This window comes from Kogia breviceps, chromosome 10 (genome assembly GCF_026419965.1).
Source record: "Kogia breviceps isolate mKogBre1 chromosome 10, mKogBre1 haplotype 1, whole genome shotgun sequence".
Lineage (NCBI taxonomy): Eukaryota > Metazoa > Chordata > Mammalia > Artiodactyla > Physeteridae > Kogia > Kogia breviceps.
The window spans coordinates 59955577-59979636 of record NC_081319.1 but is presented as its reverse complement, the minus strand read 5'-3'; the positions used below and the strand labels follow the sequence as shown (position 1 = coordinate 59979636).

Here is a 24060-nt window from a genome sequence, read left to right as displayed (position 1 = left end):
CAGCGCCAGCCTGGGGCAGTGTCTGACACAGAGTTAAGTGACCACAAAGCGTGCGATGAGCTGCCCGCGGCTCCGAAATGGGAGGGCTGAACTAGACCAGGGTCGTAACCCTTCTGTGAGCCCAGTGAAAACAAGAGCCCCTCTCCCAAAGAGCACTGCACACGCAGACACACAGCTGCATCCGCATCTCAGGGGTTCACAGACTCCAGCCCAGCCGCCTCCCCCGACCTCTACTCCATCAGCTCAGACAAGAAGGGACAGAGCATCCATATTTCTAACTCCGAACCACACATGCGCTTTCACAAAGCTTCCACCGTCGTGCTGCTCAGACACCCCTTCACAGGTTAGCCAGCTATCAACTTAAACGTTCAGCTGCAAATATCTCATGAACTAGAGACGTTTCAGGTATTAACACGCCAGACGAGACATCCCAGAGTGAGCCGTGTGTAAACAAACCCCTTCTTCCTTGGGTGCAGAGGTCAGACTGTGGGCAGGTAGGTACCTTAGACACTGAAGATCTGAGTTTGCCGACGTAATCCCAGACTGTCTTTGGGGCAATCCTTCCGCCGATGTGAATCATGTTGGGCAGGACCTAAGTGAAATGAACTCTGATTAAATGGCCAGTGGAACCGTGGCGGTCACAGAGAGACCCCAAACTACCCGAGATTCACAACTAAGAAAACTGCAACTATCCCAAACAAAACAGCAATAACTGTGTCGAATGTTGCTTAGTTGACTAACATCCCGGATCATGAGTGACCAAACCCAAGGGTGGTAGGAGGATAAGCTTCTGCTAAATAGGATGACATTTAGCACAATATTTTACTGTTGTCTTTTTTTTTTTTTTTTTTTTGTGGTACGCGGGCCTCTCACTGTTGTGGCCTCTCCCATTGCGGAGCACAGGCGCCGGATGCACAGGCTCAGCGGCCATGGCTAACGGGCCCAGCCGCTCCGCGGCATGTGGGATCTTCCCAGACCGGGGCACGAACCCGTGTCCCCTGCATCAGCAGGCGGATTCTCAACCACTGCGCCACCAGGGAATTATGAACATACACACATAGTAAAGATCCAGGTATGTCTCAGAAGTGACTGAGCACTCGTTGTCAAGTCTGACATGCTAGTGCTGTTTTTGTTCATTTTGAAAAATAAGAGACCTTTCATGTGTGCCCCTCCACACCAAGGCAGGTCACGTGTGTCTGGCCACACCTGCAGCGGGCACATGCACACCCAGGTTTGGTTTTGCACAAGCTCTAGCGGGACAGAGGGAGAAGGAAGACAAGCTTCAGCTTTTTCAGAAAAGATGGAGGGTCTGATTTCTCATTTGAAGTTTCCCCACTGTCCAAACTGCATAACCTGCTGACGTGGCCCAGCAACCCCTATTTTGCCTGCAGAGGTGCTTGTGCGTCCAGACACTCAGCAGGGAAGGTGGTCACACGCCTGACTCCAGTGTGGGCTCAGAGCGCCTGTGGAAAACGCGCGCACGCACATGCACACACACAATTCTCTCCCTCCTGCTCCTAACCTCACTGAGATAATCAAAACATCCAGAGACAGGATACGCCTTAGTGACAAACTTTGCTACACTCTGCATGTTCATAAATCCTTTCCAAATGGTGCTGAGTGTAGACAAAAAGAGGGTGGTATCTCCTTCTGGAGGGGACCGGGACTCTGAGATGCTGCAAAACAAAACCACAGAAAATACATGAATCTTTCTCTGTGCCCAAAGAATCCCCAACATTTATTTATTTATTTAACATGTTTATAAAAGCAAAGTGAATTCCTGCAAGTTTTGATAGCTTACTTTTTCAAATTAATTACCTTAATCATAATGATATAAACACATTCTGGTCAAAGAGATATACACTATTTAGGCAATAAACTGGATGGCTGTACATTCAAATTCCAGTTTTCAAGAACTATATTTCTAAGGTGATAATTAGTCATCCTAAAACTGAAGCTTTAAAGAACGCCTTTTTAAAATAGAAAACTGAGGAGAGTTGTATTTCTGGGTGGATTTCAGAGCCGAATGACTGAATCGCTCATTACTGCTCCTCTGTCCATCTGAAAGAAAGGCCACAGCTCGGCTGCTCAGACCACACACGGGGGCCGCACCTGATGCTCGGTGACGGCGGGACCGACAGGAGGTATCTGGGCTCGGGCGACGTGGATGGCTTGACCAGGATAGACTTAGGCACCGTCACGGAAGTCGGCACAGGCTTCGGGACGCCCTGTCGGGGTTCCGCTGGGTGGGCGCTGCCTGGGCGGGCTGCTGAGGGAGCCGTACCCGTGCTCGGCCCGCCTGGTGCAGTCCCGGGGTCTCGGCCAGACACCGTGACTGTGGTGAGCACTCCGCCGCCACCTGGGGCTGGGCAGGGGGCACCTTCCAGGGCAGAGGGCTCGGGGTGGCCATCCTCTGGAGGCACCGGGAGGGACTTTCCCTCCAAATGGGCATGAGCAGCGCTTTCCAGGTCTGGCTCCGAGGCGTTTTCAGGCAGGGTTTCTGCTGCCACATCATCGGCTGAGCTGAGAGCGGGCTCAGAGGCAGAGTTGTCATGCTCGGACTTTGAGTCCTCTTTCTTGGCAGAAGTTGACCACTTTCGTGTTTGCGGCGCTGGCTCATCTTCCGACGATGGAACCTGACCTGGAGAACAGAAGGAAGGCCTTCGTGAGAAATCCCACATGTTTGAGAGCAAAGCCTGCCCACGGGTGGACGGACGATCACCGCTTTAAAATGACAACACTATAAAGGTAGGGGCTCACTTCCTAAGCTTGAAGAAACGATTCTAGCCTTTCCACTGTGTCACTTGCTTTGAATGCAGCTGTCCTAACAAGGGTCTCCACAGTCTCCCCCCAGATCTGCTCACCTGTGCAGATCTTACAATTCAGGTCAAAGAGGTGCGCCCGGTGCTGCGGGGTCGTGTCCTGCAGCACGCTGCCGACAAGGTCAACCAGGGGTGCTGCATTCCTCTCGGGGGCCGCCTGCACCGATTCTTGCTGTTCCTAAAGCACAAGGAGGAGATCATTTCTTTTCCACCCCCTCTCCAAATTAGCAGTACCCATGGAAAAAACTTCTTACGTGACTGAGAAGCACTGAAAAAAGAGAAAAAGGACTACTGAATACAAGTACTTGAGAAGCAATACAACTACACACACTTGTGTCAGCTCAGTGTCTTGCCCAGTAATTCAGGCACCTAACAACATCTGGAATGGGATCATCTTAGTCACTGGAAATCCTAAATGCTTACATCACAATCTGATACTGGCATAGAATCTTCCATATTGGAAATACTTTCCTGTTTAACGGTAGGCTTCTTAGTCTCCTTATGCAATTTAGTTCTGGACTCCATCACGTAAGATGAAAAAGACATACAAACGTGAAGCCTTAGCCCTTCTTTCGCAAGGGGACTCTCTCATGCCAACAGGCTATTCATTCACTCCGGGGGGGGGGGGCGCTGGTGTCAGGCTTCTGGCACCCGAAGCCGCCTCTCCCGTTGGCACTCACAGGCTTTGATGATCTCTCTTTCCACATGGGAAGCTCTTTGGAGACAAGTTGTTCTGGCTTCATTCTCACAAGTTTTGCCAACGAGATTTCTTCATGCAGAACACGACGGAAGAGCCCCTGTAAACAAACATCTCTCGTTCACTCGTTCAAAACCCTCTAAGATACTAGAGAGGATGTAGAGAAGGGCAGCAAGGCAAGCCCCTGCCCCGCGGCGTGACGAGGGCCCGGAGTGTCCCATTGATGCTCTGAGAACAAGGGCTCCGAGGTCGGGCAGCTCATCTCGAGAATCCCACCGAACTGACCCTGCTACAAAGACCACCTCATGGAAAACACAATCGACCGAAGAAGGTACAGTGTTAGGGACAAATGTAGAAGAAAGCCCTTCTGCCAGGGGGTTAACAAGGTGAAATGGAAAGTCAGAGTACATGCCCTGCTTCTAAACACAGGTAAGAGGTCAAGAGGCCTACCCAGACAGCGTGGGCCCTGGAAGGCACGCAGGCGCGCAGGAGGCAAGAACCTCAGCAGGCGAGCACCTGGCCCCACGGGAACAGCGTGCCACTCCCCCACGGCCGCAGGGGGACCCGGTGCCCTAACCCAGGCCGGGACAGCCCCCACTCCTGACGGTGGGACACGCACCTGGTTCCTGCGGTCCCTGAGGTTGAACATGAGGCTGCGGTACTTGCTCTTGTACTGACTGTCTGTGGCTCGGAACAAGTTAAACATCTCTTCCTCGATGTGCAGTGCAATTTTTCCGACTTCATTTTGTGTCATGAATAAGTCATCGCTGTCAGTGACTCTACATGGAATGAAAAAAGACCCACGGTAACTGCTGCACTGACATGCCATGCAGGATCTCAGCTCCCCAACCAGGCATGGAACCCCGGTGCCCCCTTCAGCGGAAGCACGGAGTCTTAACCACTGGGCCGCCAGAGAAGTCCCACATGTGACATTTTTCGTAAACAGTGAGGCCACTATGAAACAACCACCCTTTACGTGGAAAACTTTCTACTTTAACAGGTAAGACACAAAGTGGAACAGCCCACCTTTTCCACAAGATCTCCTTCAAGGAGCGTCTTATGTTTTGCCGCATTTGACAACCTGGCTGTGACGAGGCGGGGCTCGCGGGGCCCAGGCGTCCCGGGGCTGGAGAGGCCAGGGGAAGCGAGGTGGTCCCAGGCTTCCTGACGGCGCCCACCAAAGCAGCGGAGCCGGGGAACTTTCTGGAAGCAGACGTGGCAGCAACAGGTGCCAGCCTTGCCTGCTTGGCTGAGGGAGTGCTGCCCCAGGAGGAGGGGGCGGCCGAGAGCCACGGCCTCTTGGGGATTGTGCCCTTGAAACCCGGTGGCGACTTTTTGATGGCCGGTTTGGCTGCTGCCGTGTTTGCCAAAGGAGGGGACTTCTTCGGAAGGAGGTTCCTGGGCGAGGGCTGCTTGCCGCCCCCAGAAGAGCCTGGAGGAGCAACCTTCTTCGCCACCACTGCCACTGCCGCCTTGGCCTCTGCGCGTCGGTCCTCCTTCACGGCTGCAACGGAGAGGGGCCCGCTTAGTGAGGCAGGGGTGCAGGGCACCCCACATAGCATGTGCACCCGAAACCAGCAAAGCTAATAACCAGGCATCACTGTGAGACAGATTTAAAGAGCATTTTTAAAGTAACTGTTAAATTCAGAAAAGGGGTGTCAAAAGGGCTACCTGCAACATTTATGATACTGAATATACTTTGTTTCAGAAAGGAATGCTTCATTATTAAAACTTTTACTTCAACCGATGAACCAGTAAGCTATCAAAGGCTTGATTTAAACCGTTAGCTTAGCTTGGAACTCGAAGGGCAAATTTCGCTGTTATCAAGAAAGGTACAGATTTCAAAGACCACTCTCGTGGAGAGGCCCAGGGCAGTTTCTGGTCAACAGGAGCTGAGAAAATCCTTCCAGGGTGGATCAGACACTTCTTTTCAAAGGCACACCCAAGCCCCAACCCGGGGGCCCTTGGGGCACTGAAGGGCCAGCAGGAGCCCACCCTGGGGCGGGGCTCACAGGTGCTCATCATCCTCTTGGACAAATGTCAACCAGACATGGTGACGTTAATAAAAGACAGAATGTTGGCAGAAAACTGCAACACGGGGGGGAGACCAGTTATTTTTACACTAGGAGCCGGGTGGCAGGAATGCCACCTGCTGTCATTCACGTTCCCATTCGCGCCCCTCTAGCTGCAGCTCACTATTGGGGAAGACAGTAGGTTAGCACTTTTAACCCAAACAAGGATTACAGCCAAAAGCTAAAATGAGAGTCTCTATGCCAGCACTTCGCATGGGCATGGACTGATGACGTTTAATCCTGTATCAGAGCATCAGAATTACAGTCAGAGGCAAGCAAGCAGGTTCATCCTAAGGCCAGTCCCTCGGTCTTAGGGGCATGTGGCCCTCCAGAGGTACATGTGCAGCCGTGACTGAGAGCAGGGGCGTGTTCCCAGATGGCCCTGCTCAGGCCCACCGCCCAGAACGTCTGGGACCCAGGGCAGAACGGGTTGGGGGGTGGGGGGCAGGCAGGTCCAGGGAGCAAGCCAGGAGAGCACAGGGACACCACCTAGGGCCACGTCACACAGGACTGACGGAGAAGCCACCTCCCCAGGTGCAGGCTTTTCTCAAACTACCCACAGCGCAGTGAGCCCCCAGATTCTAAACGGGACACTTCGAGATGCTCTAGCAGCCTTCCGATTTGACGCAGGGCTTGAAGACCCACCAATTCCAGTCAGCTGCCGGAGCTTCTTGCAACTGTCCTAGTGAAGCAGGGAGAAAATGTGAAGTCCTGGGAGAGAGGTGGGACCCTGTCTACAAATAAGGCCTGACCCCACAAGAGCCCCCCAAGGCGTTCACAGCCTACACCCTGCGTGACCATCCTGGCGAAGGGCCAGAGCGCTGCTCCCAGGACTGCCTTCCTCCAGCACTCGTCAGGCCAGTTCAGCCACAGGTGTTAAAAGCCCGGGGACAGGGACCGCAAGATTTTTCCATTTCATAGTACAGGGGAAATTACTTAATTTTACAAAGTTTGCAACAGCGCTACACACATCCAAAACTTAGACCCGTGTTAGAAGTGCTTCACTGTCATCAAGCAACAGCCCTGACTGCAAATCTCCTATTTTCAACTCACAGAGCCCCCCCCAACCTCACGTCCCCTTGTCCACGGTGTCCCAATCACTGGCCCCACGTGTGCCGGCAACCCCAGGCTAGGCTGTCCAGGCTTTCCCAAGACAACCCGCTCCCCGCTGGGCAGCCCGCTTGTGCTCTACATCCATCCTGCTGTCACCCATGTCCCGTCAGCAAGTCACAGCTAACTGTCTAACAATGTAGGTACTGGGAACATCATAGGAACTAAAGCTAAGAACTACGTTTCTATGTATATTATTTCATCAGCTCAAATCCATATTCCTAAGGCGCTACCAGACCTCAGTACATGGAAAGTTATCTTTACCAGCTCAGCCTTGGCTAACAGGGTCCACAGCACCTAATCTGGGGGGAGGGGACTGCTAGAGCTTAGGTTAAATGAAATGGACAGAGGCCCCTCTTCTTGGGGGAAGGAACGAGAGCAGAGTGGGGCAGGACCCGGTGCCAGCTGTGACTGCCAGCAGGGGATGAAAGAACAAACCTGTCAGGATTAAAATCGAGTCCTAAAACCAGCTCAGTCACTGACTTTTTATAAACTTTGCTGAGATTATTTTAGTAGCACACTTTTAAGCAACTCTAAAAAGCTGGCCTAAGGTGCTTCCAGAATTCTCAATGAGGCGCCCATGATGGGGCCTCAATCAAATCTTATCATGTGACATTTACATTGTTTCAAGTGACAATTCCTGTTGACTTCGAAAACATTCACTCCCTAAAATCAACGCTTCTACAGGTCTAACCGGGGTTTTCTCTCGTTCAGGGAAAACAGAAGACAGGAGCTTATTTTTAGGGCACTCACAGTACAGGTGATTAAAGTGACCTGCTATCGAAGAGTGGTAACGGTAAATGAACGTCATCTATTTAAAAAGCAGGGGATGGCTTTCCTTAACCATTATGCTGCTCTTCTATACAATTAGCTGCTTCTGGCTTTTAAAAGTCAACTTTCATTATCCCTCACCCGCATCTCAGAGCATATGTAAGTATAATTATGTAAATAAAAAGTTGGTAAGATGTGGAAACTGGTGGCCCTCAACAGCAAGTCAGCTCTATCCCTCCACTTCTTTGAGGAAAAATGCTCAAAACAGAAAACAGTTGCGTCTGGCCCCACCATCAGCTGGATGTGGGTTAGCTGCTGCTGGAATGGCAGTGACACTGTGTAGTGCTCAAGTGTCTGACAGTGACAGAAGCATTACTTCTGAGTCGAGCTAAACTCAGATTTGCAAAATTCTTCATCCAAATTCCCTTTTAACTGTATTCTGTGTATACATTCACAGAAGAGCAAGGCGTAACCAACCAACCACGAAGCACCAGTTCTAGAACAGGAAAGCAGCACACCCCCACGGTAGAGTGGCTCCAGCAGTGGCAGGCCCCCAGTGCTGCCAGCTCGAGGCAGGGTGACCACCTGCCCATGTGCTGGACAGAGACGGCCTCGTGGGGGTGTACACACAGTCTGGGCCATCCCGGGGGCTGCCTATGGGGAAAAGAGTGGCCCACGTTCCAGGCCAGGCGCTGTCTTGGGGAGCAGATACAGGAGGAAAGGCTGGCCGGTAGCCAAGCCACCGCCCCAGATGACGTCCTTTCTGCTGGCTCTGCCCATTGGTTTATACTGGAAAGGAGTTGTTTGTGGTGAAGCCCCGTAGGAACCAGGCAGGCTGGTGTGCTCGGGGACCTGCAACACTCTAATTGGCTAACTTCCCAATAAGCATGAAACTGGGGGCCTTGTCACATGGCAAGGTGGGCCGTCGTGTTATGGCATCGCAGGCCACTGGGTGGCACTGGTGGGCCTTGGTGGGGACAGGAGGAAAGGGGAGTGGAAGCTGGGTTACTGGGAGCAGACAGTGCTGTGCAGCAGGAAGAGGAACCAGCGCCGGGCCAGAAGCCCAGTCGCAGGGCATTGCGCGGCCCCAGCCCAGTGACAGCTGAGTGACAGCCATTGCCGGGGCGGCCCCTCACAGGGACCAGTGAGAAACCCTGAGGGACGGTCACTGCTTTATACCTTTTGTCCTGTGCCAAAGAGGTGCCAATTTACCCTGAAAAGCCCCAGATATGGGGCTTTGTCACACTGACACGGTAGGGGCTAGTGGGGGAGACACTACTCAGAATGATTGGCTGTAAATGCCAAAGGAATCAAAGAGCTTCCCATGTGACCAGGCGCCAAGCAAGGCCACGTGGTGCAGGTCGGAGCGTCCCCTCCCCCTACCATTCCCACAGGGCCCCAGATCCACCCAGGCTCGGGTGAGGCTGAGGCAGCTACCACCACAAGGTCCGGGTCACGTTAAGGGGACCATTCAGGGCTCAGAGGACACAGTGGAGCAGCAGCAGGGGTTGGGGGGAGTGGGCTCTGCTCATTGTGACATCAGCTCTATTTTCAGCTTAGCCTGACACGTGTACGAGGACGTTTCTCATTTCAACTTTGTTTCTTGGCTGTCAAGACTTGTCCTAGTGTGAAAATCCAAGTAGCAAAAGAGAACCATTTTGCTTTTGTGCCTTTGCTTAAATATTCTGCACTGAATTATTCCTATACATGTAAAGTTATGCTTATACAGAAACAGAGAGAATCCCCATCAAAGACTCGGGAGGCCTGATCTCCATCTCTGGGGCCCTCGCACCAGCTGCTCTCTATCGCTAGGGGTCTGTATGTGGGTCCAAAGCCAAACTGCCATGATCTGGGGCTACACAAAGCTTGTCCAGACTGACTTTTTTCTTACTGATGTGCAGTATTTGAGCGACTTACACCTCAAGAGAGAGGTGCAGAGAATTGGCCATAACAAGCTTGCAAAAAACCAAGTACACCTCTGGAGGCAAATGGACCCTTCCTTGTTTTGAGTTTCAGCTTTTGAAAACCAAAACCCAATTCATGTTGGACTGGTAATATATGAAAAAAATGGTCACATCATCCCTCAGCATGAACCACGAGAAGGAAACGGGGCCGAGGCTGTGTGTGAGGCAGGCGTTCCAATCTCCTGTCTACGCCAACTGGACTGGAGGGGACTGGCCACCAGATCTGAGACTCAGCTGGAAGTAGAGTTGCTGCTTTCCCTCACCTCCAAAACCCGCCAACAGGCACTTTCACCACTTTGACAAGGTTCAACTTTAACAGTTGTCTGTGCCTGCATCATCTGCTACTTCAAGCAACATGAGGGGGCCGGGGGTGTGTTAAGACTCTGGGGCTCATAGCCTGCGGCACCTGCTGACCACAGCGGGTTAAGCGGCCGTTACCTTTGTGCTGTCTTGTGGACGCCTCCAGGTGCACGGCAACGCCCCGACCTTCTTTGACAGAAATCAAAGTGGAAACCCTTCTTACCGATCTTCCAGGTTTACTTCGTTAGCTTTCAGAAGGTGAGACTGACTACGTGCACGGTCATGTGCAACGCGCACAAAATCAAAAACATTACTTTACAGCTTCAAATACACCTGAGACTCCTCCACCGTGTGGGAGGCTTACAGCTGCACCTTCAGAAAGAACCCTTGGGACTCGATGCCACCTAAGGGACTCTGCCGCGGGACCGTCTGTGAGCAGTGCCATAGGAGATGCAGAGCCCCAGAGGCCACACGAAGGCCAAAGTGCAGGTGAGGTGAGCAGGACCAATCCTGCAAGAAACTTCTACCCACCCCCACCCCCGCTAAAGCACAAGAACTAAGGGCGGCAGCCAGGGTACATCTGAGGGTCTCTGTCAGAAAAAGTACATGTACATGCGAAACCGTCCCTGCACTAATTTTCTGAACAGTTGGCTATTTTAAAAAAACCTGTAAAAAGTAAAACACTTAAAAATATGAGAGAATGTCGAATGATCAAGAAAATTCCAGCTATGTGGATAACTTTAAAAACAGCTGTCAAGGTAAATCCTTATCAGGACAAGTTTTGGTTCTCTCTCCAAATGGGGGGAGGAGAATGGTGAGATGTACAAGGCTGCTTTGTCCCACCCACATTGTTTTGCCACTAAAGATCTGGAAGAGACAGATAAAAACAGCTCATGGAGCTGATAAAAGATGTCTCTCCGACCTCACCATTTCTTTCCTTCCGGAAAGACCGGGAAGCATCCAGAGCTCCCCCCGGGTGATACATACATTTATACAACAGTGGCGGCCAGGGGGCAGCAGTCTTTTCTGGCTTTACTGCATTGTAATTGGGGTCGCTGGCCCAGGATGGCGTGCTGCTCTCACAGGTCGGCTCCTTAGCAAGGACCTCACTCCTCGGACGGACCACCACCATCTACTTCACTGTGTTCTCCTTCTTCTCTGAAGCCAGTCTCTTGTGCACAGAAGAGATGTTAACGCCTGCCTGGATAATCAGTAAAGCCCCAATCATTAACGAGGTCAGAAATTAACCTTTGCTCATTTCACTCTGCAGTGAGGGTCACGACACAATCAGCTCCTGGCCCATCCTAATCCCAATACACTGCATCTGCTCGGCAGAGGCCTTGGCTACTCCCCTACATCCAGCAGGCACGCATCAACATCCGAGCGATGAGAAGGTCCCTGACAGAATCATCCGCCATCCTAGCATCCTGATGAGGTGCTAGGCTGCCAGCATAACCGAGGGGCCATGGAGTGAGGCAGTGAAGCAAGGCGGAGAGCACGGTGCGCTGGGGCCCCGTGTGAGAACACGCCCAAGCAACACTGACAGGCAGGAACTGCATACACAGTAGCGCGTGGAGAAAGGACACACGTACAAACGACATCCCTGAACCCCACCAGGCACTCAGTGTGGCACCCCCAGAACCCACTTGCCACCCGCTGCCTGTGCGTGAACTCCCCACACAGACTCCAACAGGGACCACTCTCCTCCCAGCGGGGCTGGTGTGTGGGTGGAGAGATATTCCATGCAGCAGCCGGTTCCCACGTTTCTAGCAATTAATCCCTCGGCTACAGGCAGAGAAGGAAAACATGAGAACACGTGCCTGCTTGTAATTCTGACGAGAACACTGGTGGGCAAGGCGGAGGGCAGTGTGAAGGTGCCTGCATCCCGTCTGGGCCTGTGTGCCCTACACTCCACATCAACCCACCGAGGCTGTAACCTCCAGGCACTTTTGGTTTCAACTACACAAATGGTTGGTCTCAGTCAACTTACCTGAACGCTACATTTCTGAAGAATGAGTTTTTCCGCCTTTGTCTTGCGTTTCTCTTTAGGTTTTGCTTTCTCCCCTTTCCCTGCGCTCTGGAAGTGCTTGCTGGCCTTAGCGTGTTTCAGGATACGGTCGCTGCGGCAGTAGACAGAGGCGGGTTGCGCCACGCTTGAGCGCCCAGGGCCGATTGATCTGGCGACACCAGGTGCCTCTATGACCTGCAGGATCACACAGGGCTTCAATATACTCACCCACTTTGGTGGGTATGGCACTTTGTAACCTAACTATTTAGAGTACCGAGATTACTGCTTTTAATCATGTATGAAAAATTATGAATAAAAATGTACCTTTCTTTATCCAAAACACACAAATCTACCTCCCCTGAGTAAGGCACTCAAGTTCTTAACTGCCCTTCATGCCACGCACGATAGGCAGATCTCTAAGGGGACCCCGGGACGCACGCTGCACACTTCTGAACACAATGGGATTTCACACCACAAGCAGGTCCCCTTATGGGCCAAATGGGCAGGGATTTTACCAACGAAATTAACATCCCAAGTGACAGGACTCTGGTTTAGTCCAAGGGGTCCAACTTCATCAACTGAAAACCCTGAAAATGGAACTGAGCCTCCAGGAGAGAGAGGATTCCACTGCTGCCTCTGCTGAGAGGGCGCCCATGCCTAGGCTCCGCGGGCAAGGTTGTGAAACGACACCTAGGACACCCGATTAAACGTGGGTCTCGACTCAGTTTGGAAGATGGCAGAAGTGTAAGACGCGGAGATCACCTCGCTCCCCACAGATACATCAGAAATATATCTACACGTGGAACTGCTCCTATAGAACACCCACTGAACGCTGGCAGAAGACCTCAGACCTCCCAAAAGGCAAGAAACACCCCACGTACCTGGGTAGGGCAAAAGAAAAACGAATAAATAGAGTCAAAAGAATAAGGATGGGACCCGCAGCAGTGGGAGGGAGCTGTGAAGGAGCAGAGGTTTCCACACAGCAGGAGCCCCTTCGCTGGTGTAGACTGCGGGTGGCGAATGGCGGAAGCTTCGGAGCCATGGAGGAGAGCGCAGCCACAGGGGTGCGGAGGGCAAAGCAGAGAGATTCCCGCAGAGGATCAGTGCCCACCTGCACTCACCTGTCCGAGAGGCTCGTCTGCTCACCCGCCGGGGCGGGCGGGGGCTGGGAGCTGAGCCTAGGGCTTCAATGGGATCCCAGGGAGAGGACTGGGGTTGGCAGAGTGAACACAGCCTGAACAGGTGAGTGCACCACCGCTAGCCGGGAGGGTGTCCGGGAGAAGTCTGCAACTGCCGAAGAGGCAAGAGACCATTTCTCTGGGGTGCGTGAGGAGAGGAGTTTAAGCGTGCCACTTAACGGAGCTCCAGAGATGGGCGCAGAGCTGCCGAAGAGACAGGAGACTTTTTCTTGCCTCTTTGGTTCCTGGTGCAAGAGGAGAGGGGATTAACCGTGCCGCTTAAAGGAGCTCCAGAGAAGGGCGCGAGCCGGGTTGTCGGCGCCGACACCAGAGACGGGCGTGGGAAGCTAGGGTTGCTGCTGCCGCCACCAAGAAGCCTGTGTGCGAGCACAGGTCACTCTCCACACTGCCCCTCCAGGGAGCCTGTGCAGCCCGCCACTGCCTGGGTCCCGGGATCCAGGGACAGCTTTCCCGGGAGAACGTGTGGCGCACCTCGGGCCGGGGAAGCATCATGCCGGCCTCTGCCGCCGAAGGCTCGCCCCATGTCCGTGCCCCTCCCTCCCCCCGGCCTGTGCCAGAGCCCCCGAATCAGATGCTCCTTTAACCCCGTCCTGTCTGAGCAAAGAGCAGAGGCCCTCGGGCGACCTACGTGCAGAAGCAGGGCCAACTCCAAAGCTGAACCCTAGGAGCTGTGCGAACAAAGAGGAAAGGGGGAGGTCTCTCCCAGCAGCCTCAGAAGCAGCGGATTAAAGCCCCACAATCAACCTGATGGGCCCTGCATCGGTGGAATACCTGAATAGACAGCGAAATATCCCAAGCTGAGGAGGTGGACTTTGGGAGCAAGATATACTATTATTTTCCCCTTTTCTCTCTTTTTGGGAGTGTGTATGTGTGTGCTGCTGTGTGAGATTTTGTCTGTATAGCTTTGCTTTCACCATTTGCCCTAGGGTTAGACCGACGCATTTTTTTTTGTTTTTTTTTAAGTGAAATTTACTTCTTTATAATTATTTTTTATTTTAATAACTATATTTTATCCTACTTTATTTTGTCTTCTTCCTTTCCTTCTTCCTTCCTTTCTTCCCTCGTTCTTCCTTTCTTCCTTCCTTCCTTCCTTCCTCCCTTTCTTCCTCTCTTCCTTCTGCCCTTCCTTTCTCCCTCCCTTCCTTCCTTCCTTCTTCCCTCCCTTTCCTCTATTCCTTCCTCCCTTCCTTCCTTCCTTGCTCCCTTTCTTCCTCTCTTCCTTCCTTCCTTGCCTTCTTCTGTCCTTCATTTCGTCCTTCCTTCCCTCCTTCCTTCCTTTCCTTTCCTTTCTATTTTTTCTCCCTTTTATTCTGAGCCGTGTGGATTAAAGGCTCTTGCCTCTCCAGCCAGGCATCAGGGCTGTGTCTCTGAGGTGGGAGAAACAACCTCAGGACACTGGTCCACAAGAGACCTCCCAGCTCCACGCAATATCATCAAATGGCGAAAATCTCCCAGAGATCTCCATCTCAACACCAAGACCCAGCTTCACTCAACGGCCAGCAAGCTACAGTGCTGGACACCCTATGCCCAACAACTAGAAAGACAGGACTACAGTGCCATCCATTAGTAAAGAGCCTGCCTAAAATCATAATAAGGCTACTAACATCCCCAAACACACCACCAGACGTGGACCTGCCCACCAGAAAGACAAGATCCAACCTCATCCACCAGAACATAGGCACTAGTCCTCCCAACCAGGAAGCCGACACAACCCACTGAACCAACCTTAGCCACTGGGGACAGCCGCTAAAAACAACGGCAACTACAAACCTGCAACCTGCAAAAAGGACCCCAAACACAGTAAGATAAGCAAAACGAAAAGACAGAGAAGCGCACAGCAGATGAAGGAGCAAGATAAAAACCCACCAGACCTAACAAATGAAGAGGAAATAGACAGGCTACCTGAAAATGAATTCAGAGTAATCATAGTAAAGATGATCCAAAAATCTTGGAAATAGAATAGACAAATAGCAAAAAACATTTAACAAGGACGTAGAAGAAATAAAGAGGAAGCAAGTAACGATGAGTAACACAATAAATGAAATGAAAAATACTCTAGATGGGATCAATAGCTGAATAACTGAGGCAGAAGAACGGATAAGTGACCTGGAAGATAAAATAGTGGCAATAACTACTGCAGAGCAGAATAAAGAAAAAAAGAATGAAAAGAACTGAGGAAAGTCTCAGAGACCTCCGGGACAACATTAAACGCACCAACATTCGAATTATAGGGGTCCCAGAAGAAGAAGAGAAAAAGAAAGGAACTGAGAAAATATTTGAAGAGATTATAGTTGAATACTTCCCTAATATAGGAAAGGAAATAGTCAATCAATTCCAGGAAGCACAGAGAGTCCCATACAGGATAAACCCAAGGATAAAAACGCCAAGACACATAATGATCACACTGTCAAAAATTAAATACAAAGAAAACATATTAAAAGCAGCAAGGGAAAAACAACAAATAACACACAAGGGAATCCCCATAAGGTTAACATCTGATCTTTCAGCAGAAACTCTACAAGCCAGAAGGGAGTGGCAGGACATATTTAAAGTGATGAAGGAAAAAAACCCACAACCAAGACTACTCTACCCAGCAAGGATCTCATTCAGATTTGATGGAGAAATTAAAACCTTTACAGACAAGCAAAAGCTGAGACAGTTCAGCACGACCAAACCAGCTTTACAACAAATGCTGAAGGAACTTCTCCAGGCAAGAAACACAAGAGAAGGAAAAGAACTACAAGAACAAACCCCAAACAATTAACTAAATGGTAACAGGAGCGTACATGTCGATAATTACCTTAAATGTAAATGGATTAAATACTCCCACCAAAAGACACAGACTGGCTGAATGGATACAAAAACAAGACCCATATATATGCTGTCTACAAGAGACCCACTTCAGACCTAGGGACACTTACAGGCTGAAAGTGAGGGGATGGAAAAAGATATTCCATGCAAACAGAAATCAGAAGAAAGCTGCACTAGCAATTCTCATATCAGAAAAAATAGACTTTAAAATAAAAACTATTACAAGAGACAAAGAAGGACACTACATAATGATCAAGGGATCGATCCATGAAGAAGATATAACAATTGTAAATACTTATGCACCCAACATAGGAGCACCTCAATACATAAGGCAAATACTAACAGTCATAAAAGGGGAAATCGATAGTAACACAATCATAGTAGGGGACGTTAACACCTCACTTTCACCAATGGACAAATCATCCAAAATGAAAATAAAAAAGGAAACACAAGCTTTAAATGATACATTACACAAGATGCACTTAATTGATATTTATAGGACATGCCATCCAAAAACAACAGAATACACATTTTTCTCAAGTGCTCATGGAACGTTCTCCAGGATAGATAATATCTTGGGTCACAAAACTAGCCTTGGTAAATTTAAGAAAATTGAAATCATTTCAAGTATCTTTTCTGACCACAACGCTATGAGACTAGGTATCAATTACAGGAAAAGATCTGTAAAAAATACAGACACATGGAGGCTAAACAATACACTACTTAATAACGAAGTGATCACTGAAGAAATCCAAGAGGATATCAAAAAATACTTAGAAATAAATGACAATGGAGCCACGATGACCCAAAATCTATGGGATACAGCAAAAGCAGTTCTAAGAGGGACGTTTATAGCAATACAATCCCACCTTAAGAAACAGGAAATATCTCGAATAAACAACCTAACTTTGCACCTAAAGCAGTTAGAGAAAGAAGAACAAACAACCCCCCAAATTTAGCAGAAGGAAAGAAATCATAAAGATCATATCAGATATAAATGAAAAAGAAATGAAGGAAACAACAGCAAAGATCAATCAAATTAAAAGCTGGTTCTTTGAGAAGATAAATAAAATGGATAAACCATTAGCCACACTCTTCAAGAAAAAAAGGGAGAAGACTCAAATCAACAGAATCAGAAATGAAGGAGACATAACAACTGACACGCAGAAATACAAAAGATTATTAGAGATTACTACAAGCAACTCTATGCCAATAAAAAGGACAACCTGGAAGAAACAGACAAATTCTTAGAAATGCACAAGCTGCCGAGACTGAACCAGGAAGAAATAGAAAATATGAACAGACCAATCACAAGCACTGAAATGGAAACTGTGATTAAAAATCTTCCAACAAACAAAAGCCCAGGACCAGATGGCTTCACAGGAGCATTCTAACAAACCTTTAGAGAAGAGCTAACAACTATCCTTCTCAAACTCTTCCAAAGGATAGCAGAGGGAGGAACACTCCCGAACTCATTCTATGAGGCCACCATCACACTGATACCAAAACCAGACAAAGACGTCACAAAGAAAGAAAACTACAGGCCAGTATCACTGATGAATATAGATGCAAAAATCCTCAACAAAATACTAGCAAAGAGAATCCAACAGCACATTAAAAGGATCATACACCATGATCAAGTGGGGTTTATTCCAGGAATGCAAGGATTCTTCAATATACGCAAATCAATCAACGTGATACACCATATCAACAAACTGAAGGAGGAAAACCATATGATCATCTCAATAGATGCAGAGAAAGCTTTTGACAAAATTCAACACCCATTTATGATAAAAACCCTGCAGAAAGTAGGCATAGAGGGAACTTTCCTCAACACAATAAAGGCCATATATGACAAACCCACAGCCAGCATTGTTCTCAATCGTGAAAAACTGAAACCATTTCCACTAAGATCAGGAACAAGACAAGGTTGCCCACTCTCACCACTCTTATTCAACTTAGTTTTGGAAGTTCCAGCCACAGCAATCAGAGAAGGAAAAGAAATAGAAGGAATCCAAATAGGGAAAGAAGAAGTAAAGCTGTCACTGTCTGCAGATGACATGATACTATACATAGAGAATCGTAAGGATGCTACCAGAAAACTACTAGAGCTAATCAATGAATTTGGTAAAGTAGCAGGATACAAAATTAATGCACAGAAATCTCTGGCATTCTTATACACTAATGATGAAAAATCTGAGAGTAAAATTAAGAAAACACTCCCATTTACCATTGCAACAAAAAGAATAAAATATCTAGGAATAAACCTACCGAAGGAGACAAGAGACTTGTATGCAGAAAACTGTAAGACACTGATGAAAGAAATTAAAGATGATACAAATAGGTGGAGAAATATACCATGTTCTTGGATTGGAAGAATCAACATTGTGAAAATGACTCTACTACCCAAAGCAATCTACAGATTCAATGCAATCCCTATGAAACTACCACTGGCATTTTTTACAGAACTAGAACAAAAAATTTCACAATTTGTATGGAAATACAAAAGTCCCCGAATAGCCAAAGCAATATTGAGAATGAAAAATGGAGCTAGAGGAATCAGGCTCCCTGACTTCAGACTCTACTACAAGGCCAAAGTAATCAAGACAGTATGGTACTGGCACAAAAACAGAAATATAGATCAATGGAACAGGATAGAAAGCCCAGAGATAAATCCACACACATATGGTCACCTTATCTTTGATAAAGGAAGGGAAGGATATACAGTGGAGAAAAGACAGCCTCTTCAATAAGTGGTGCTGGGAAAACTGGACAGCTACATGTAAAAGTATGAAATTAGAACACTCCCTAACACCACACACAAAAATAAACTCAAAATGGGTTAAAGACCTAAATGTAAGGCCAGATACTATCAAACTCTTAAGAGGAAAACATAGGCAGAACACTCTAAGACATAAATCACAGTAAGATCCTTTTTGACCCACCTCCTAGAGAAATGGAAATAAAAACAAAAATAAACAAATGGGACCTAATGAAACTTAAAAGCTTTTGCACAGCAAAGGATACCATAAACATGACCAAAAGACAACCCTCAGAATGGGAGAAAGTATTTGCTAATGAAGCAACTGAGAAAGGATTAATCTCCAAAATTTATAAGCAACTCAGGCAGCTCAATAACAAAAAAACAAACAACCCAATCCAAAAATGGGCAGACGAACTAAATAGACATTTCTCCAAAGAAGATATACAGATTGCCAACAAACACATGAAAGAATGCTCAACATCATTAATCATTAGAGAGATGCAAATCAAAACTACAATGAGATATCATCTCACACCGGTCAGAATGGTCATCATCAAAAACTCTAGAGACAATAAATGCTGGAGAGGGTGTGGAGAAAAGGGAACCCTCCTTGCACTGCTGGTGGGAATGTAAATTGATACAGCCACTATGGAGAACAGTATGGAGGTTCCTTAAAAAACTACAGCTAGAACTACCATACGACCCCGCAGTCCCACTACTGGGCATACACCCTGAGAAAACCATAATTCAAAAAGAGTCATGTACCAAAATGTTCATTGCAGCTCTATTTGCGATAGCGAGGACATGGAAGCAACCTAAATGTCCATCAACAGATGAATGGATAACGAAGATGTGGCACATATATACAATGGAATATTACTCAGCCATAAAAAGAAATGAAACTGAGTTATTTGTAATGAGTTGGATAGACCTGGAGTCTATCATACAAAGTGAAGTCAGAAGGAGAAAAACAAATACCGTATGCTAACACATATATATAGAATCTAAGAAAAAATGTAATGAAGAGATTAGTGGTAGGATGGGAATAAAACACAGATCTACTAGAGCATGGACTTGAGGATATGGGGAGGGGGAAGGGTAAGCTGTGACGAAGTAAGGGAGTGGCATGGACATATATACACTACCACATGTAAAATAGATGGCTAGTTGGAAGCAGCTGCATAGCACAGGGAGTTCACTTCTGTGCTTTGTGACCACCTAGAGGGGTGGGATAGGGAGGGTGGGAGGGAGGGTGATGCAAGAGGGAAGTGATATGGGAACATATGTATATGTATGACTGATTCACTTTGTTGTAAAGCAGAAACTAACACACCATTGTAAAACAGTTTTACTCCAGTAAAGATGTTAAAAACAAAACAAAACACAACAAGAAGAAAACAAAAAAAAACGTGGGTCTCAGAAACAACAGGTAACTTTTTCGTAATTACCATGCCACAAAAATTGCCTGGGACATATTTTACATGCTAAATCAAATTAGAGCTTTTGGAAGTGGATCTTTCCCCAGCTGTGCCTCTGATGGGACCTCAGCCCCCACCGACACCTAGAGGGCAGTCTTGTAAGACCCAGAGCAGAGAGGGCCCAGCTAAGCCAGGCCCGGATTTCTGAGCTAATACGTGTGTTTTGTTTAAGCTGCTAAACAAGTCTGTGGTTGCCTGCCATGCAGTAAGAACCTGGTTCACTACAAGGGCTACACACAGCTGTCCATGATCTCTAGAGAATGTTTTGATGGTCGAGACTAATAACATACGTGAACATACCCCTCGAATGTACTTAAGCAAAATCTTATATCTCAAATTATGCACTTAAGGGCTTCCCTGGTGGCGCAGTGGTTGAGAGTCCGCCTGCCGATGCAGGGGACACGGGTTCGTGCCCTGGCCCGGGAAGATCCCACATGACGCGGAGCGTCTAGGCCCATGAGCCATGGCCGCTGAGCCTGCGCTCCGCAACGGGAGAGACCACAGCAGTGAGAGGCCCGTGTACCGCAAAAAAAAACAAATATATATATATATACATATATATATATAATTATGCACTTAATTGTATTTCCTCCGCAGAATCCAAGGTTTACTCAGAGAAATACTTAAGTTTATGTGTAGTCTCAAATCCATCAGCAATAACATGACGTTTCCTACTGACTTACATTTCCATTAATTCTTCTTCCTTACCAGTTATCATACTTCCACTCGGTGCCTCCTCATACCCCCACGGCAGGTAAAATTTAAACGGTCCAGCCCGCGAGGCTACCTCAGTGCAAGGGAGAGATGGTGGGGAGCTATGACACGGCCACGGCAAAGCCATCTGCATGCCCAACACTGGCTAGAGAATGGGCTGTGGGGGCGGCATGGGCCCCAATTCAAGGAAGGCCTGGGGTGAAAACGTGCTCTGAGTAGGACAATCATGAGAGCCTGAGACGGCTCTCAAGATGCACGGAAACCATGACAAAGAATCATGGCCCTTGGGCAGGGGACACGAGTGACCAGAGATGGGAAAGGAGAAAATCGAGCTGCACGAGCACTGGTGAGCGGGAGAACACCATCACAGAGGGCACGCCAGCCGCAGCTGTCTTGTCATCCTGGGGAGCCGTGCGGTCACCACCGCTGGCCTTGGCACCTTGCTGCGAGGCAGGGACAAGACCACGGGTTCTCTCAAGGCAGTGACGGGCAATATAGGTGCACACGTGCCCCCGTGACTCAAAAATAATTTTGTTTGCTCACATATGTACTTCAAACTCAGGATCCATTCATGAGAAAACTTACGGGAAGACTTTAAAAAGTGAGCCCACTGATGGAAAATGTTAAGTCAATAATAACAGCATAAGAGATAGATATGATTAACAAACACAGAGAAAGAAGAGATAGGCCTGCCAGCCTCGAGCAGGTGCATGGACCTGGGAGCTGGTGGAGCCCAGACCTGCACACAATGCCACTCCTGGGAAAAGCTCACTTATCTCAGAAGACAAACGCTTCTGTCTTGAGGTTTCTGCCAACGGCCGATGACAGCTCCACACTCACCTGTACCGCTGACCAGTCACTGTCACTATGGGAGGTGTCATCCTCGTCACCACGCCCTCTGACCTCTGCCCAGGAGGCCATTCGTTCCTTACCACCTGTGGAGCCAGACCCGGCACCGCTCTTCCCGTCTGAGGTGCTTTCCATGCTCCCCTCATCTGTCACCGGACAGGACGCCGGCTCCGCCCAGTCCTCTAGGGACATGGGGGTACCCCTCCGGCCCCGGCACCATACCGTGGTCAGGGACTCCTCCACCCGCTCAGTCCGCTTCGGCGGCCTTCCGCTGTGTCGCAGCGACGGGCTCTGCTGCTGCCGGGGCAGCGGCTCCAGGGCATCCACCTCCACATCCCTGGCGCCCTCGCGCTTCGCGATGGCAGTCCTCTGCAACACCTGCGTCTTCCTGAACTCTTTACTGGTGGGCTTGATGGCCTTGGGTGCGTCCTCACCACTCGGGTCACCCTTTTCGTCCATACCTAACAGGGGAATGCAACCAAACCACGCCAGGCATCAGCCAGGGCCGTGGTCCAGGCCCACGACCGGCACCCACCAGCCACGAGAGCACACGAGAAGGGGCACCACCCGCATGGAGGAAACCCAGACACGGTGAATCGCAACAATTCTCCACCTACAAAAACTGAAGGCGTTTCCTAAAGTGCGCTGAGAGGATTCAAAGGGATTCTTGAAGAAAACTGTAACAGTTTTGTATCTAACGTTCAGTAGGAAAACACAGCTAGCAAACCAAATCTGTGAATTTGTCAACTGCTGAGGACGAGGATTTGTACAAGAGGTAGCGTGGAAAGAGGAAGTGAGCAGCAGCGCGGACAGGACAGGACAGGGTGGCGGGGGCCTTGGGCTCTCCCCGCAGAGCTCGGTGGACAGAGCGCCGTGCTGGCTCTGGGCCTAGAGCTTGGAAGCCCCGAGCTGCGTGTAAGACATCTGACCACGCTCCTGCAGGGATCACGTGGAGATGGGGGGTTCGGACCCTGAACACCCACACCCAGCCCCCGCTGAACCCTGCCCAGATTCCCAAGCCACGACTGTGTTGACACAAGATGGGCCCATCCAGCTCTGCGTGCAGGGTCTGCAGCAGCAGACGATTGGGACACTGAGAAAATACTGACCACACAGCACCTTTGGTGTATATTTCTTCTCTCCTCTTTCTAACAGACTGTTTAAAGGGTCGTGTTTGTGAAGACTTCACTCCTGTTTAAAATGAAAAGGCCTCAAAAGGATAGTATATACCTTGAGAATTTGTTTCCAAGCTGTGCAGGCTTCAATTACATTTAAATGCTAACGATGACTCAGGTTTTATGCCATGTTCCATCCCAGGGGAAGGACTAGTACAGAATGAGAACCTTCAAACAGAAAATACACAAAATTCAAAATCACACACAACTGAATTCTCTTTTTGGTTCCCACTACGTTTGGTTCCCACCTCCCATTTCCATGTCCAGCTCTGCAACTCCCCGACCCTGGGCCTAGGCCCACACTGTCCCAGGCCACTTGGAAGCTTGCAGGAGTAGCTGTGACATCAGCACCTGTGCCACAAAGGACCATGCCACTGTCCTGGTCACCCAAGGCTTTCTGCAGGAAGGACTCTCCTCTACAAAATACAGTTCTCACCAGAGAGAATATACAACGTCATCGTAAATGCACTAAAAAACCCACCCATGTAACAATAAACGAATGTTCTGAATCAAATTCTTAACACACAATTAGACATTCTTCAAGAAATCTTGGGCTAAAGCTTAAACCATTTCAAACAAATACTAACATTACATCAGTTTATTTACATACAATGCCACTTTTGAAATAGAAAACATGACATCAAAACTTAAACTTGTGTTGCTGGCCTTTAACACTGTTGCCATGTTACCTGCCCCAAACAGAATCTTGGGCGCTTCTTCCGACTTCCTAAAAACAACCAAAACCTGGCCGATGCAACTGCGGGTCCAAGGGAATCACCAAGCCCCAAACCACTCTGCTGCTGCTGGTCACTATTCACAGATGACAATGCAGATTATCTCGAGACTGTCACCACGGAGTAAGCTCCTAAAAGAAAACAACAAAACAGTTTAAAGATTTAAAGCAACTATAACTAAAATCATGTTTAAGAGAAAAAAGGCATGAAGCTTTCCAAACAACCTCTTATTTGAATGTACATTACGTGACCTACAAAGACATTCGGCGAGTCGACAAACAAAATCCACAAAACAAAGTGCCCCGCTTCCTTAAGGACTTTGAAAGAAGGGAAGATACTTCCACTACACTCTGAAAGCAGGGGGCTGCACAGGCTACGGCTGGCACACTGGTGGGGAGGAAGCTGGTGGGCGGCGGGCAGAGGCCTCAGTGGGAAAGAGGGTTTCAAAACTGATCACTGGTACAAGCTGCTTTCCAATTACAATCCTACTCTTGAGATGGACCCAGGTCAATAAAACACCAGAGACAGAGAGAAAGGAAGAAACCATGAAAAGAACAGAAAAATTACACATGAAAGTCATTATTTAGAAACT

General features: G+C 48.7%; 1 protein-coding gene across 1 annotated transcript in view; it reads right to left on the bottom strand.

Moving 5' to 3' along the window:
• Positions 1-22018, bottom strand: part of LOC131764147 (death-inducer obliterator 1-like) — a 29930-nt gene extending 7912 nt beyond the window's left edge. Inside the window, 12 exon segments of the mRNA XM_067043196.1 lie at positions 503-592; positions 1523-1676; positions 2113-2641; positions 2865-3000; positions 3246-3352; positions 3505-3619; positions 4139-4298; positions 4546-5023; positions 10724-10937; positions 11727-11939; positions 21049-21153; positions 21551-22018. Coding sequence (XP_066899297.1) covers positions 503-592; positions 1523-1676; positions 2113-2641; positions 2865-3000; positions 3246-3352; positions 3505-3619; positions 4139-4298; positions 4546-5023; positions 10724-10937; positions 11727-11939; positions 21049-21153; positions 21551-22018 — 2769 coding nt within the window.
• Between the last annotated feature and the right edge of the window lie 2042 nt (positions 22019-24060).